This window comes from Lolium perenne, chromosome 1, assembly GCF_019359855.2.
Source record: "Lolium perenne isolate Kyuss_39 chromosome 1, Kyuss_2.0, whole genome shotgun sequence".
NCBI lineage: Eukaryota > Viridiplantae > Streptophyta > Magnoliopsida > Poales > Poaceae > Lolium > Lolium perenne.
The window spans coordinates 230110455-230126522 of record NC_067244.2 but is presented as its reverse complement, the minus strand read 5'-3'; the positions used below and the strand labels follow the sequence as shown (position 1 = coordinate 230126522).

General features: G+C 45.1%; 2 protein-coding genes across 3 annotated transcripts; both read left to right on the top strand.

Annotated features, from left to right (window-relative positions):
- The first annotated feature begins 570 nt into the window (after window positions 1–570).
- LOC127326644 (protein LURP-one-related 15) lies at window positions 571–4052 on the top strand. Of its 2 annotated transcripts, XR_007868033.2 has the most exons (4): window positions 571–1009; window positions 3000–3227; window positions 3350–3639; window positions 3724–4052. XR_007868033.2 is itself a non-coding variant. In XM_051353449.2 (3 exons), the coding sequence occupies exons 1-3, from the start codon at window positions 746–748 to the stop codon at window positions 3488–3490; spliced, it is 633 nt and encodes a 210-aa protein (XP_051209409.1). In that variant the 5' UTR covers window positions 571–745; the 3' UTR covers window positions 3491–4052. The 2 variants fall into 2 exon arrangements, 1 of the variants encoding a protein (XP_051209409.1); XM_051353449.2 differs by having other exon boundaries at window positions 3350–4052.
- Window positions 4053–5663: 1611 nt separating this feature from the next.
- On the top strand, window positions 5664–6524 carry LOC139834336 (uncharacterized). Its single transcript, XM_071824820.1, has one exon. It carries the CDS (start codon window positions 5664–5666, stop codon window positions 6522–6524), a length of 861 nt encoding a protein of 286 aa, XP_071680921.1.
- The last annotated feature ends 9544 nt before the right edge of the window (window positions 6525–16068 follow it).

The following is a 16068-nucleotide window of genomic DNA, read 5'->3' as shown; positions in this document are numbered from 1 at the left end:
AATACAGTACCATATTACCTGTTTGCAAGTTTGTAAGTTGTAATCATCAAGCCTAATTGTGTGCAATTGACTAATTTACCGGTAAACATCTAACCTAGACTAGCACATATAGTTTGTTGCACTGTTTTAATTTTATCGTATATGTAATATATCCCCTTTTTAGTTTATTTAGACACTCTGTTTGATCTTTGTTTGATCGAAGTTTGCATCAAAACTTATTCGTGGCTCTATATTTTAGCGCGTAGCGCTCCTTTTCGCGTGCAATATTTTTGAACGTCTAGTGAAGCAGTTTACGTGCGGCGCCTAAAAAAGCCAAAACAGGAGCATCAATTGTTTTTTAGCGCGCAGCTTTTTTCGCGCCCATTGAAGATGCTCTTAATGTAGTACTTGTCTTGTGACGCAATATTAGTGAACAAGAATTTTTTAAGATTCCGTAAAGAATACTAACTCTATTTATTAAAAGATATCTTAAATTTGTCTAAATTTAGACACTAATGGACGGAGGGAGTATTTTAAAATAATTGCATGATTGTTTGCTTGAGGCTGGAGCGATATTCATGGTGGCCCATACAGCATCTGGCCCGTAATCTTTGGTCAACTGGTCACGTTGGGAACACAATACTCCGGAGAAGAAGAAGCTCCACACGACCACACCATCCTCAGGCTCTGTATCTCGCCTTTCCCGTCCCGAAGAACACGCCAAGCAGGAGCACCGAATCAATCGACCGAGGAAGCAAGATCTGAAATGCTACCAGCCCCAGCGATTCCGCTGCCGGACAGCGGGGCCCCACCAGCGCCGCTGCCGGTGGCGGGGCATCAGTTCTGCGCGCCGTACGTGGTGCCGCTCACGGTCACCAAGAAGGCCCTCAGCATCTCCGACGGCGACTTCGTCATCACCGACGCCAATGGCGCCGTCGTGCTCACGGTCAAGGGATCCATTTTCAGCATCCATAACCGCCGCGTCCTCCTCGATGCCGCTGGCCTGCCCCTCCTCTGCATGCAAGAGAAGGTACGCCGCCAGTTTATGTTTCGTCTTCCCTCCCTGCGCTCAAATTTTCCGTAGACCAATCAGTAATTCAGAAGACAAATCAAAACCGAGATGCTGACTGATTCAGGGGATGAACCAGCAGGCTTTCAGGCCGTTTGATCCACTTGAGTTGACAAATCGAGTCTTTAGCATAAAACTACTACAAATTTCAACGATAAATCTGAAAAACTACAGTTTCATGTTTTCGCGCATAATGCTAGCACCCTAGTATTTTTTTTTTTGCGACGTACACTAATCAAACCGTGATCGAGAATTGACCGCGAATATGACCACCCACCTGCAGGCTACAGGGATGATACGGCAAAATCTGAGCAATTTTCTCAAATTGAAATATCTAAATATCTAAAAGAAATCAAACATACTCCCTCCATCCTCAATAAGTGGACATCTAGCCTCAAACTTTGTCCATGAAAGAGTGTACTTCTATGTTTTCAAAATACTTTAAATTAGCAAAAGGTGTTTCTCTCTCATTGTACGAAAATCAACCCAATAATATTCAGCACATGTTATCTTAATTTTGTACATGCACATAGCCTATTGTAGGTGAAATAATTAAAGAGAAGAGAGATGTTGGTTGCATCTTCCCAATGCAATTTTCTCACCTTTTACTAATTTACCTTGAAAATCCCGCATGTCCACTTATTTGTGGACGGAGGGAGTATCCAAAGAAGAAAAAGAATCTAAAAACCTTTCCAACCCGTCCCCGCCATAGTCGATGGTTCATTGGCCCCTTGACCAGAGCTTCCCTGTGTCGTCCACTGAAGGAGCTCGGCCAGAGGAGCTTGCCTCTAGCGGAGCTTGCCCGTGGCGCCCCTGTCGGAGCTCACCCGCACAGTGGAGACGAGGAAGGAGAAGACCTCCCTAATATTTGTATTTTTTTTAGAATATCATATATTTTAATTGGGCTAACAAATGGACTAGTCCACCTCAGAAAAATGGGCATTGATATGTGGGTCCCACTAGCCAGAATCATTGTGATATAGCATTCAATTCGAGATTAGTATACACTGCAAAAAAAACTGCACTAGAGTGGTAGCATGTTGTCGCGAAAATGTGAAGTGCTAGTTTTTTTTCTTCAGAATTTCGGCTAAAATGTGGTAGTTTTATGCTAAAAACTGGTAAATCTGACGCGTCCAATCATCAGCTCATCGCAACAAAACACTCTACACGTAATAGTTTTATGCGTATATGTAACATTTTTTTCCAATAGAACTTGTGAAAAATAGTTACAACATTTTGAATACACCCATGTAGCAAAAAAAAGTATGCAACAAATTACTATTTGGTTGGAGCAAATACTTAAAGCATGCCACCGTTTGCAACCAAACAACAAACTCATCCATCATAAAGCCTTCGCATAAAAAATCACACAAACACGTTTGCAACATTGTAGAGATCTCTTTGTAGCATATGCTTAGAAATCATTGATTTTTTTTACTTTAGGAGATGAAAATGTTTGGCCTATTTCTTTTAGAGAAAGCGTGGTTTGATTGGATTAGTGGTAAGTTTTGGTATATAGTTGATGGTTCTCCCGTAAAAACACTCATCCACACCGCCGCATAGGACTTTCACGGGAATCGACATAAATAATCGATAGCGCAGTCTGAATCTGGAGACTTAATTGAATGCACCACGCATACTCTTTTAAACTTGAAATCAAATAATTTGAACTGCCAACTATTTCAATGTGAAATATGAATTTTCCTGGATGGACAAGACTTGAACATTGTTTTTCTTCAACCCATTCAACCGTTAATAACTGGAAGTTGGAGAGAATTATGCTTTCTTTGAAGAGTTCTGAAGTTTCAACTCTTAGCAAAACATCGAGTCTAAGGCCCACGTATCACCGGCTCACGACATGTACAATGGAAGGCAATATATACACAACATCATTAACTGGTCTGAGATTAAGTAAAATTAAGTAATAGTTAATAATCATTCATTGCATCAGGTATTCAGTATGCACCACCGGTGGGAAGTGTTCAGAGGGGACAGCACAAACACAGGCGATCTGCTCTTTAGTGTGAAGAAATCTTCGATGATCCAATTCAAGACAGAGATGGATGTCTTCTTGGCTGGAAACACCGCACAACAGGTCTGTGATTTCAAGATCAAGGGCAGCTACCTTGATAGGTCCTGCGCCTTCTATCTTGGCAACTCTGCTGCAATGGTAGCTCAAGTAAGCATCAGAACTGGTTCAAGTTTCTTACTATCATATTTTGAAGTTTTATAGACCATTCATTCAGCTAATAAACTTTTGACTGTAATTTGGCTAATAAAGTAACCACGTGTTAATTGCAGATGAACCGTAAAATGACTGTTTCTAGTGTGCTGCTCGACAAGGACACATTTGCTGTTACTGTGTTCCCGCATGTCGACTACGTGTTTATCGCGGCTCTTGTTGTGATCCTGGACGACGTTCACAGGGACAAAAACGATTGATGAAGTTTCGCCGCTATCATGTTGATGTTGTTTTTCACTTATTATTTTTCGAGAACCCGCTGCGTGCCATTATATTAAGCTTTCAAGAGTTTATGTTACAGAAAGCGGAACAAACAACCGAAAATAAAACACCACTTGAGTCGGCACAGGTACATGGAGAGGGCTAAGATCTCTTTCAAACTTCCAGTTCTACACGCTACCCATGACAGCCACTCAATGTCGATGATCTCTAGGAGCGAGTGGGCTGGGATCAGATTGCCATCGAAAACGCGCGAGTTCCGTTGGAGCAATAGGGATCTCATGATCAACAAAGCGCAGGAATTGAAAGCCTTGCGTGCTGAGGGAGCCTTCCGGCCGAATTGTCACGACTATTGTCACACCGTAGTGTCAGGTGGTGCCACCTAGGGTGTGTGGTATACAGTGGCACTTGAGTTGTGCGTGTACCCTGGGCGTTGGCCAGCTGGTGTGAGCCGCTGCGTGTTATAAGCAGCTAATCCTGTAATAGACAAACTAAGTTGGAAAGAATAGAAGAAAACGGAGACGTCTCTCTCCTTCTATCTCATATCTCTGTTCTTCCTCTTCACCGCGAGTTCCTCTAAAATCCCCAATTCCTCACGCTGGCAATCACACCAACCAAAGGGATTATTACACTTGGTATCAGATTCGGGACGAGCGCCAGGGCATGCTGCTGTGCGTGATTTCGTTTTCCCCTTTCGATTTTGAGTTGTAATTCCGGGGTCGGGTCGCGCTCGGAGGATCTCGATCTCGATCGATTTTCTCTATGTGTATTGAATCCTCGCGCCGGTCGCTTGATCGTGAGGCGCGACACTATGGCACCAGCCAAGCCGTCGTTGTAGACCCAGTACATCCTTGGCGCGATGGGGGAGGCGGTGGAAGAGACGAGCGCCACGCTCGCTAGGCTTGAATCAAGCGGATGCGCGCGCAACTTGAGCATCAAGTGGAGGCGATCAACGGGAGCTTCGCCAAGCATGACGACCCGGCACGCATCCTCCAAGCGTTGCTTGCCAAGTTGCAGTTGATCGAGAAGGATTCACCGGGTCGTCCACCTCCAGAAGAATCGGCACTAGATCCGCCTTCATCTTCAACGCGGGGCGGTCTACCACCTAGCCGTCCTCACCTCACTGGGTGGGCAACACCGTAGGCGCGACATCGAGTACGGCATATCGCGGTGTTGTGGTTCCTTCTCTGGATCTGGGTCTTGGCGGTGGTGGTACGGGAGGTGTAGGCGGTGGTGGACCAGGAGGAGCTGGTGGTGGTGGGTTTGGTGGTGCTGGCGGCAGTAGAACTGGAGGCGCAGGCGGCGGTAGAACCGGAGTGGGTGGCCATGAATATGGCGGACGCTCGCCAATGCCGGAAATTTTGTTTCCCCGTTTCGCTAGTGAGCACCCCCAAATTTGGCGTGATCAGTGCTTAGACTATTTCAAGGTGTTCAATATCATCCCTACACTTTGGCTGACGACGGCGACACTGCACCTGGATGGAAATGCTGCGATTTGGCTGCAGTCATACAAGCTCCGCCACAAATTGGTAGGGTGTCCTCAATTCATCATGGTTGTTGAAGCTGAGTTCGGGGGTGATGACTGTAGGAAGTTGATGAAGTCCTTATTGTCTCTGAAACAAACAACTGATGTGTGTGACTATATTCTGGAGTTTCAGGCTTTGATGTACCAGGTGCTTATGTTCAATCCCCATTATGATGACCAATTTTCATCTCTCACTTCATCAAAGGCCTCAAGTTGGAGCTACGCAGTGCTGTGGATTCCCAGGTGCCAGATACTCTTGCTAGAGCCTTCATGCTTGCTTGGGTACAACAGGAAGTGCTGGATGATGCTAAACAGAAAGGGCCACAGACCTATGGGCGTACTGATACACCTGCTAGTAAATTTGAAGCAGCACCCAAACCTAGAATCAAAGTTGCGACTGGAGAGTTTTGGAAAGACCGACAACTCCGAGACTTTTGTCGCGCAAATGGACAGTTCTTTAAGTGTGGGGAGAAGTATGATCCTACACATCAGTGTGGGCAGAAGGCAACTGCACAGTGAATCTGATGGAACATGGAGAATGTCCAATTCAGTTATCGGAAGAAGTGTTTAACCTAATAGAAATGCATGATATTGCAATAGCGGAGCAACTCAGCTTATCCTTGCACGCCATGTCCGGTTCTGAAGGTGACAATTGTCTGCGCTTTAGAGCTCTGGTTGGTAACCAGGTGATGCCGATTTTGGTTGATTCTGGAAGCAACAACTGCTTCATCAATGCCAATATGATCAAGCGTATTCAGTGTACTGTGAAAGAGACAACACCAATGTCAGTGAAGGTAGCAAATGGAGAATATATGCAAACCTCCAAGATTGTGCCAGACCTCACTTGGTGGTCACACGGTGCTACTTTTACTACACCAATGTGTGTTCTTGATCCGGGTGGATATGATGCAATCCTTGGTATGGACTGGCTCAAGTTACATAGCCCGATGACCACTGATTGGGACAAGAAATTTCTGTCATTCCCATACCAGGGCAAGCAAGTTACACTACATGGAGTTCCTCCAACAACCGACCAGCAGATGAAAGAAATACCGGTGGAGCAGTTGGCTAAGTGGACAAAAGGCAATGATGTGTGGGTGATTGCTGTAATTCATTCAGTGCCCGTGCTACCTGAAGCTACAACTACTCCAGCTTGTCTAGCATCAATTTCCTCTCTGCTAACTGAATTCAGTTCAGTTTTCTTTGAACCAACGGAACTGCCACCACAGAGGCAATATGATCATGCAATCACCCTTAAACCTGATGCAACACCATTCAATGCTCGCCCTTACCGCTATTCTCCAGCACATAAAGATGAGATACAGCGCCAAGTGGCTGAGATGCTTGCTGCAGGGATCATCACTCCAAGCATGTCACCCTTTGCTTCACCGGTGTTGCTCGTGCAAAAAAGGACGGATCCTGGAGATTTTGTGTGGATTATCGGCGCCTTAATGAGCTTACAGTCAAGAATGTATTTCCAATGCATGTGATCAACGAGCTGCTTGACGAACTCGCTGGAGCTAAGTTGTTCTCTAAGCTGGATTTGAGAGTAGGCTACCACCAAATTCGACTGTTACCAACCGACAAACGGAAAACAACATTCAAAACGCATCAGGATCACTATCAATTCAGAGTGATGCCCTTCGGGTTGTGCAACGCACCGGTGACTTTTCAGTGTGTCATGAACACTGCGCCCATGTCTTCGACGTTCAGTATTGGTATTCATGGACGATATTTTAGTCTATATGGACGATATTTTAGTCTATAGCCCAGACTTGGAGAGTCATGCACAACACCTTCGTGAGGTATTCTCCTCGCTAAGAAGCTGTTCGTGAAGAGAAGCAAATGTTCTTTTGCTTGTGACACATTGGAATATCTGGGTCATATTATGTCTACGCAAGGGGTAGCCACGGATCCCAAGAAGACACATGCGATGCTCGACTGGCCACTGCCTACTAGAGTGACTGAATTGCGTGGGTTCCTGGGGTTAAATGGGTACTACCGTAAGTTCGTGCGCCATAGGGCATCCTGGCTAGACCACTCACAAATCTGCTCAAGAAAAAAGGATTTATGTGGGATCAACAAGCCACAACAGCATTTCAAGCACTCAAGAAGCAATGACCACTACACCGGTGCTACAACTCCCTGATTTCAGCAAACATATCGTTATTGAAAACGACGCGTGTGATTCAGGCATAGGAGCTGTCTTGATGCAAGAGCAGCATCCTTTAGCCTTCTTAAGCAAACCTCTCAGTGTTGCACATCAACAATTATCTATACACGAGAAGGAATTTCTTGCACTCATCATGGCTATCGAGAGATGGAGGCCGTACTTGTAGAGAGGCGAGTTCTTAGTCAAAACTGATCGCCAAAGTCTCACGTTCCTTGATGATCAGAGCTTGAAGTCCCCTCTCCAGCGTAAAGCCATGGCGCGGCTAATGGGTATGTAGTTTAAAATTGTGTACAGACAGGGGGTAGAAAATTGGGATTTCTATTTTCGTGCCCCTGGTTCATTAGTTGTACTCAGTTTTCCCCAGCCTCTTAACTTTTCCTCAGTTTTCCCCTCCCTCTAGTTTGAAACCCCTCGCAGAGGCTCGGACGGGAGGGTTGCCGTCAGGTCAGAGGCCTTCCGTTACCGGTGACGGCTAGGGAGCCGCGGTGGTTTTGACTTGACCGTTGCTTTCGAAATGTGTTGACTATTGACCGGAAGAGCTGACCCAAAGCTTTCCCCTCCGCCCGAGACTGGAGGAGCTCACACACCGCTCCTCCGCCGCCACGCCATCCTGCCCACCTACCTTATGGCGTCGTCCGCCGGCGAGCCGGCCCCGCCCCCACCACCACCCCCGGGCTCCGCCTCCACCAGATCTGGATCTACCCCTGTCTTCTTTGAAATTCCGTCTGGTGTGCCGCCTATTCCCGTCAGCCGTGGAGAAGATTGGTAATCGGAGGGATCTAACGCATGGATTCCATCTGGGTAAGCATCGTCTGCCTATGTGAATTAACAGTAGGCAGTTTTTGAGCGCCAATCGTTGTTGCTCAACTAACTGCGTTGCTTTTCGAATAGGATGGATCCAACGCTGGCTTTTCGGCTGGTGGTTAGGCTGGATTCTAGCTTTACGCGTGATTCTAAACGCTGTAAGACTGGGTTTGACTTCCCTGCGGTGGTTGCAACCACCATCTCGTTAAGGGATTTCAAAGCTAACATCTGCGATAAGTACAGCTGGAGCTCTTTCGATGCAGTTCATTTCGAATATTTCAACAGCCCGGAGGGAAGATTTGTTCCACTAATTTCCGAAGACGATCTGGGAATTCTTTTTGCTTTGAATGCTTCTTGCCGGTTCGGTAAAATTCGTATCCATGTGGACAGGGGCCAGGCATCATCTGGTGCTGGGGCATCATCAGGTGGTCGGGCATCATGTCTCTCTACTGCTGCTGCCTCTGCTAATAGTGTGCATCGTGGCGCTCCTTGTAGGTCCACAGCAGCACCATCTGTCCCCAGTGCTAGTGGTAGCCAGATCGTTCGTACGGTCGATGTGGAGGATGATGCAGACATTGAGGATCAATGTCCTCAAGATGATGAGGATGAGTTGATGTTTCCTGAATTGGTAGATCGATGCAGTAAGCAGGCAATGGAGGATCAATACATGGAAGATATTGCTTTTGATGCCAGATTTGATGACACTGATGATGAAGAGAAGAATGAGAATGATGACAGCCTCGTTTTAGCCGATTACGAAGGTGAAGACTTGCCAACAATTGAGTGGAACAGGGAGAATCCCAAGCTTGCAGAAGGCACCGTGTTTCAAACGATGATGGACTGTCGTAATGCAATTACCACATATCACATTCTCATTAAGAATAATTATGAGGTTATTAAAAGTGAGCCAGGTAGGTTCACAATTAAATGCCCATACCCAAGGTGTAGGTTTAGGCTGCATGCATCCACAATGCGCAGAAGCAGCTTGGTTCAGGTACTACGCCAACCAGTTGTGTATTTAGAACACGGTGTAAAATTTGTTATCTATTACTGACATCCCTTATCATTATGTTTCAGATAAAGAAGAATAAGGAGATCCATAGGTGTCCACCTCTAGGGGGAGAGCCAGAGCTGAAAACAAAGCTAGCGAAGACTAGGTGGTTGGCGAGATATAATCCTAGATTGGCTGAGAGAAAATCCTTCACTTGGTCCAACAAAGACTCGTAAAAAAGGTGGTTGAGAAGTATAAAATGGAAGTACCTTACATGAGGATGTTCTATGCAAAGGAAATGGCTCTTGACAAGATCAATGGTCCATGGAATGAAAGCTTTCAGTTGCTTTACACTTTCAAAGCTGAAGTGGAGATGGATAGTCCAGGCAGTGTTGTAGCGATAGACAAGCATACAGTTCCCTACAAATTGAAAAGCGGGAAGGTAATGCACAAGGAATGTTTTAGAAGGGCTTTTGTTTGTTTCAAAGCTTGCTGGAAAGGCTTTTTGGACGGTTGCAGGCCTTATTTGGCCGTGGATGCATCAGCTCTTCATGGCAGGTTTAAAGGACAGCTAGTTGCTGCATCTGCAGCTTGATGGACATAATTGGATGTTCCTGTTGCTTATGGGGTTTTGGAGGTTGAGTCACAGGAAAGTTGGACTTGGTTTCTGCAGAATTTGCGCGACCTTATAGGTCATCCACCAGGACTTGTTATCCACACAGACGCTTGCAAAGGTTTGGAGACTGCGGTAGAAGCAATATTCCCTGGAGTGGAGCATAGGGAATGTATGCGACACTTGGTACAGAATTTTACAAAGAAATTCAAGGGTAAAGTTTTTACTGACAACCTATGGCCAGCTTCATACACATGCAGCTCTAGGAAGCATCTGTTTCATTTGGATGTGTTGTATAAACAAAAACCTGGGTTGAAGGAGTACTTGGATGAACATCATGGTAGGGTGTGGTCAAGAAGCCAATTCAATGAAATTTGCAAGGTAGACTATGTAACAAGTAACCTTGCGGAGAGTTTCAATTCAAAGGTCAAGTCATTGAAAGGGCTTATCTTTGTGGCAAATATTTGATAAGATTAGGCAGATGATCATGATAAAGATCGATCTGCGTCAAAGAATTGCATCCACAAATTATGTTGGCCATCTCATGCTCCCATCTTTGATTAAGTCTTTGCATGCCAGGGCAAAACAATTGAGGATGCAATGCGTTAGAAAAGGAATGGAGGTTGAGGTAACCTACACTGACAAAGAAAATAGGCAGTGGAGGTATCCAGTGAGTTTGGTTGATAGGACATGCCATTGTAGGGGATGGCAGATCCGTGGGATACCCTGCATATACGCATTGTTTTTCATGAGTGTTATAGGGGGTGAAGATGGTGAAGTTGATCAGTATGTGTCAGAGTATTTCTCTGTTGCCAAATTTAGGGCTGCATATGCTATGAATGTTCCTACCTTGTTGGGAAAAGACCAATGGATGAAAGTCGATCTAGGCTTCAAACTGTACTCTCCAGTATTGACTAGACCGGCAGGTAGGCCGAGGAAGAATAGGATCAGAGCTAGTGCAGAGGGTGGTGCACCGATTCGAAAACGTAAGTGCAAACGTTGTGGAATCCCTGGACACATTACTAGGCTTTGTAAAAATGCAGTTGACCCAGCTTTTGGAATGGAAGATCAGGCGGGAGCAGCAAATGCAGAGGAGAATGAAGCAGCAATTCAAATTGAGATTGAAGCAGCAGTTCAACATGAGGAGATTGAAGCAGCAAATGCAGAGGAGATTGAAGCAGCAAATGCAGAGGAGATTGAAGCAGCAATTGAACATGAGGAGATTGAACTGATGGATCAAGAGCAGAGGGAACAGATGGATGTAGAATGGCTTCAACCGATGAGTCCAGAGGAGAGGGAACAGTATAATCGAGAGTGCCTCGAAAGTACTAAGGCCATGGTAGAAGCTAACTTCGCAGAGTACATGGCAGAAGAAAAAGCACAAGCTCCGCAGAAGAAGAAGAACAAGAAAGAGGGCAAAAGGAAGGTAGACACCGGTAATATCCCTGGTAGGGTTACCCGGAGTAAGGTGGTGGCCCCGGCGAGTCACACCAGGAGCAAGAGAAAGATTTTATTCTGAACAACTAATTTGAATTTGTATGAACAATTTGTATTGGGGTTCCCTTTGTATTGGGGATCCCTTTGTGTTGAACAATTTGTATTGGGGTTCCCTTTGTATTGGGGATGCCTTTGTGTTGAACAATTTGAATTTCTATGAACAATTTGAATTTGTATGAACAATTTGTATTGGGGATGCCTTTGTGTTCAACAATTTGAATTTGTATGAACAATTTGTATGCCACATTTAAGCCATATTTATCATTTTCTCTAGGGTTTAGGGTTTTAGGGTTTTAAGGTTTTAGGGTTCAATTCATAATAATTCAAAACATGGTGGAACCTTCCCATGGAGCCTTGTTATGTTACCTACAACCTAGAGAAATAATAATGGAAAAGGAAATATAGAGATATGAAGTTTTTATGCCAAAAGCTTCAAAACCACTTCCTAGTCCATGAGCTAGATATGAAGATGCAGGGCTTTCTGCTCAATACACCTCCCAAATACCCACTATGCTTACAAACTTTGTCCAAATGAGTCCAAATTCGTCACACTTGTGTATCTTTGAATTGCAAACAATATCTAGTCGGCCAAAATGTAATATATTGTTCAAATAACACAATTTTACAATTTTTATGCCAAAAGCTTCAATTTCCCTTAGTCCCTTTATTATTTGGGTGCCCCTGTTTTACTTAGTGTTACTCAGTTTTCCCCCTCCGGGCCCACTTGTTGTACTCAGTCCTACTCAGTTTTGCCCTTCCGATAAACATTTCCTCACTTTTCCCCCTCTTAGTTCTACTCAGTTTTCCTAACTTGTACTCACTGACTGATCTCTGATTGGTCGAGATGTATGTCACACGGATCTTGGTTGGTTGAAAGCTCAACGAATGCTTGCACCGTACGATCATTTATGATCGGACGGCCTATATATCTCTCTCTACCACGATGGACGCATACGGAGACAAGAGCAGAGCACGTACCTACCAACCCTGGCAGTCGCATATTCCAGTCGCATCTTCCTCTCTCCTCTTTCCTCTCTTACTCCGGCGGTCGTGGCGGCGCGGATCTAACCGTGCGTGCAGCGGCGCGGATCTAACCGTGCGTGCAGCGGCGCGGATCTAACCGTGCGTGTGGTGGCGTGCGGCGGCGCGGATCTAAGACTGCCGGTGAGGATCTAACCGTCAGAAATAGTTGAAATGTATCTCTCTGTCTCACTTTCGTTTCTCTTCTCAGATCTGTTGAATGATGAAGAACCCCAAGACGGCGGCCGTGCCGACAGTGGTCATCGATGCCACGAACATTGAAGCCATCGCCTACAACATCGCTTCGATGGCGCAGATCCAGCATTCAATGTCGGAGGCTGTTTATGTCTCACTTCCGTTGCCCTCCTCAGATCCGTTGCTGATGAAGGACAACAAGATGGCGGCCGTGCCGACAGTGGTCATCGATGCCACGAACATTGAAGTCATCGCCTGCAACCGCGCTGCAAAGCCGCCGATCCAGCCCTCCGCAGATCCGTCGCTGATGAAGTACACCAAGACAGCGGCGGTTCCGACAGTGGTCATCGATGCCACAAACATTGAAGCCATCACCTGCAACCGCGCTGCAAAGCCGCCGATCCAGCCCTCCGCAGATCCGTCGCTGATGAAGTACACCAAGACAGCGGCGGTTCCGACAGTGGTCATCGATGCCACGAACATTGAAGCCATCGCCGATAACATCGCTTCCACGGCGGATGGCGCAGATGACCACCCTCAGCCGCCCGTCGACCCGGCCTTTCTTGCCCGTCGCTGCGCGCCCGAGTTCGACGCCGCAAATTGAGATAAATTATGATAAATTTGTATTTTTCAATTTCCAATTGGGATAAAATTGTTCGAACTACTACCACCGTCTCAAAAAAAGCTTCTCCACGTTCTTGATGTGTCCATGTACATCCGTATGTATGATTTGAATTCTATCCCAACTTGATTGGGAAGATATTGTCCCATATTGATATGTATTTGATCCGGAGGCTGGTACATGCTTTCACTTTTGGGATCCCTTCACTTTTATAAAATGTTCATGCATGCTAAAATTATCGCGCGCATTACATAGCACAACTAGGAAATTGTACGCCAAAATACAGTGCTTAGAGCCACAACAAAATACAGTGGTTAGAGCCATCTACTGAATAACAATTCTATACAAAATCGTCTACCAGAACCACATAACTGCTAGGACAGGGATGACACCTAATAAAACTGCCCAGATGAATCTACTTTTCTCCTCTCCCATCACTTTAAGTTCATGTTCTAGATTTTCTACCACTTGATCAAATACGGCAAGATCTGTCTCAACTCTCAACTTCTCCTTGCGAATAAGCTCTGAATTCTTCTTTTCTTCCTCCACAATACGCTTCAGCTCGAAAATCATCAGGTTTTTACGGGCCAATTCATCACCTAAATTGGCCACCTTCTCCTCCAAATCCATCCTCTGGCTACACCACTGGGTTGATTCATCTTGGTATGCAGTGTACCATGGATCATCAGCTTGCCTGGCTAACTATAAAAATAATGGAAAAAAGAACAACTCAAATCACTCCAACATGCCATGGCGGAACTTTCAACGGTAGTACAGAGAGCTGAAGCTAGATACCTGCACTTCCGACGAGGTAGGAGAAGTAGAACGTGGCCACGACATGATCAAATCCCCACCCTCGCCGGTGTACCCGCTGCGACTAGACATTGAGGACTATTTTGTACCTGCAAACTCCAATAAATTACGGGAACCGAATCGATTAGGGGGCGGGGGAGTGATACGTCTCCAACGTATCCATAATTTCTGACGTTCCATGCTTGTTTTATGACAATACTTACATGTTTTGCTTGCACTTTATAATGTTTTTATGCGTTTTCCGGAACTAACCTATTAACAAGATGCCACAGTGCCAGTTCCTGTTTTCTGCTGTTTTTGGTTCCAGAAAGGTTGTTCGGGCAATATTCTCGGAATTGGACGAAATCAACGCCAAACATCCTATTTTTCCCGGAAGCATCCAGAACACCGAAGGAGAGTCGGAGGAGAGCCAGGGGGCCACCAGGAGGGTGGGCCGCGCGGGCCACACCCTGGCCGCGCCCCCCTATGGGGAGGCCACCCTGTCGACCCTCCTGCGCCGCCTCTTCGCCTATATAATCCCTTTCGACCTAAAAACACAGTACCAATTGACGAAACTCCAGAAAGACTCCAGGGGCGCCGCCGCCATCGCGAAACTCCAATTCGGGGGACAGAAGTCTCTGTTCCGGCACCCTGCCGGGACGGGGAAGTGCCCCCGGAAGCCATCTCCATCGACGCCACCGCCTCCATCATGCTCCGTGAGTAGTTCCCCCATGGACTACGGGTTCTAGCAGTAGCTAGTTGGTATACTCTCCTCCATGTACTTCAATACAATGATCTCATGAGCTGCCTTACATGATTGAGATCCATCTGATGTAATCGGTGTTGTGTTTGTTGGGATCCGATGGATGATACATTATGATTAGTCTATCTATAAAGTTTGTGAAGTTATTGTTGCTGCAATCTTGTTATGCTTAATGCTTGTCACTAGGGCCCGAGTGGCATGATCTTAGATTTAAGCTCTATACTTATTGCTTAGATTGTATCTACAAGTTGTATGCACATGTCGCTATCCGGAACCAAAGGCCCCGAAGTGACAGAAATCGGGACAACCGGAGGGGATGGTGGTGATGTGAGGATCACATGTTTTCACGGAGTATTAATGCTTTGCTCCGGTGCTCTATTAAAAGGAGTACCTTAATATCCAGTAGATTCCCTTGAGGCCCGGCTGCCACCGGCTGGTAGGACAAAAGATGTTGTGCAAGTTTCTCATTGCGAGCACGTACGACTATAATTGGAAAACATGCCTACATGATTAATGATCTTGATATTCTGTCTTAATGCTATTTCAATCCTATCAATTGCCCGACTGTAATTTGTTCACCCAACATTTGTTATTGGAGAGTTACCACTAGTGTAGATAGCTGGGAACCCCGGTCCATCCTTCATCATCATATACTCGTTCTACATGTCATTGGAAGTAGTATCAACTATCTTATGGTGCCATTGCTCTCATATTGCTATTACTGCTGCTGTGTTACTGTTACTACTGCTCTCATATTACTGCTACTTTCACATCACCCCTGTTGCTAGTGCTTTTCCAGGTGCAGCTGAATTGACAACTCAGTTGTTAAGGCTTATAAGTATTCTTTACCTCCCCTTGTGTCGAATCAATAAATTTGGGTTTTACTTCCCTCGAAGACTGCCGCGATCCCCTATACTTGTGGGTTATCAAGACTGTTTTCTGGCGCCGTTGCCGGGGAGGCATAGCTCTACTCATAAGTTCACCTGGGGAGTACACTCTACCTCTCTCTCTGTTTTTATTTTATTTTATTTTGTTTTTCTTAGTTTACTTCTATCTAGTTTATTTGTGCTTAGTTTATTTCTGTCTAGTATTATTTTGCTTAGTTTACTTTTCTCTAGTTTGTTTTTGTCTTGTTTTATTTTTCTCATATACCCAAAAATCCATAAAAATTTGAAAAACCTAAAAATTAAAAACTGCTGTTATGGGAGAACCAACAACCTACTTGGAGCTTATAGAATGTTATAATAATTATAGAAAATCAAGAGCTGGTGAAGTAATGAGTTCTATGATAGAAAAAGTGAATACAATTGCTAAAATCTTGCTTAAACGCCATGATATAAATTGTTGCTCTAAAGAGGATAATAAACATCTTAAATTTCAATGTGGCTTTAGTGAGGAATTTTTAATTAAGAACTATAATCGGAATTGCTATATTCATTATGGGTTCGAAGAGGTAGAACAATTTGTCTTATTTATGGGAGCCTCTGAGATAGAATCCTTCATGGTTAAGAATTATGAAACTTGTGCTGTTTGTAAGGACCTTAAAGATTGTGTCTCTTCTATC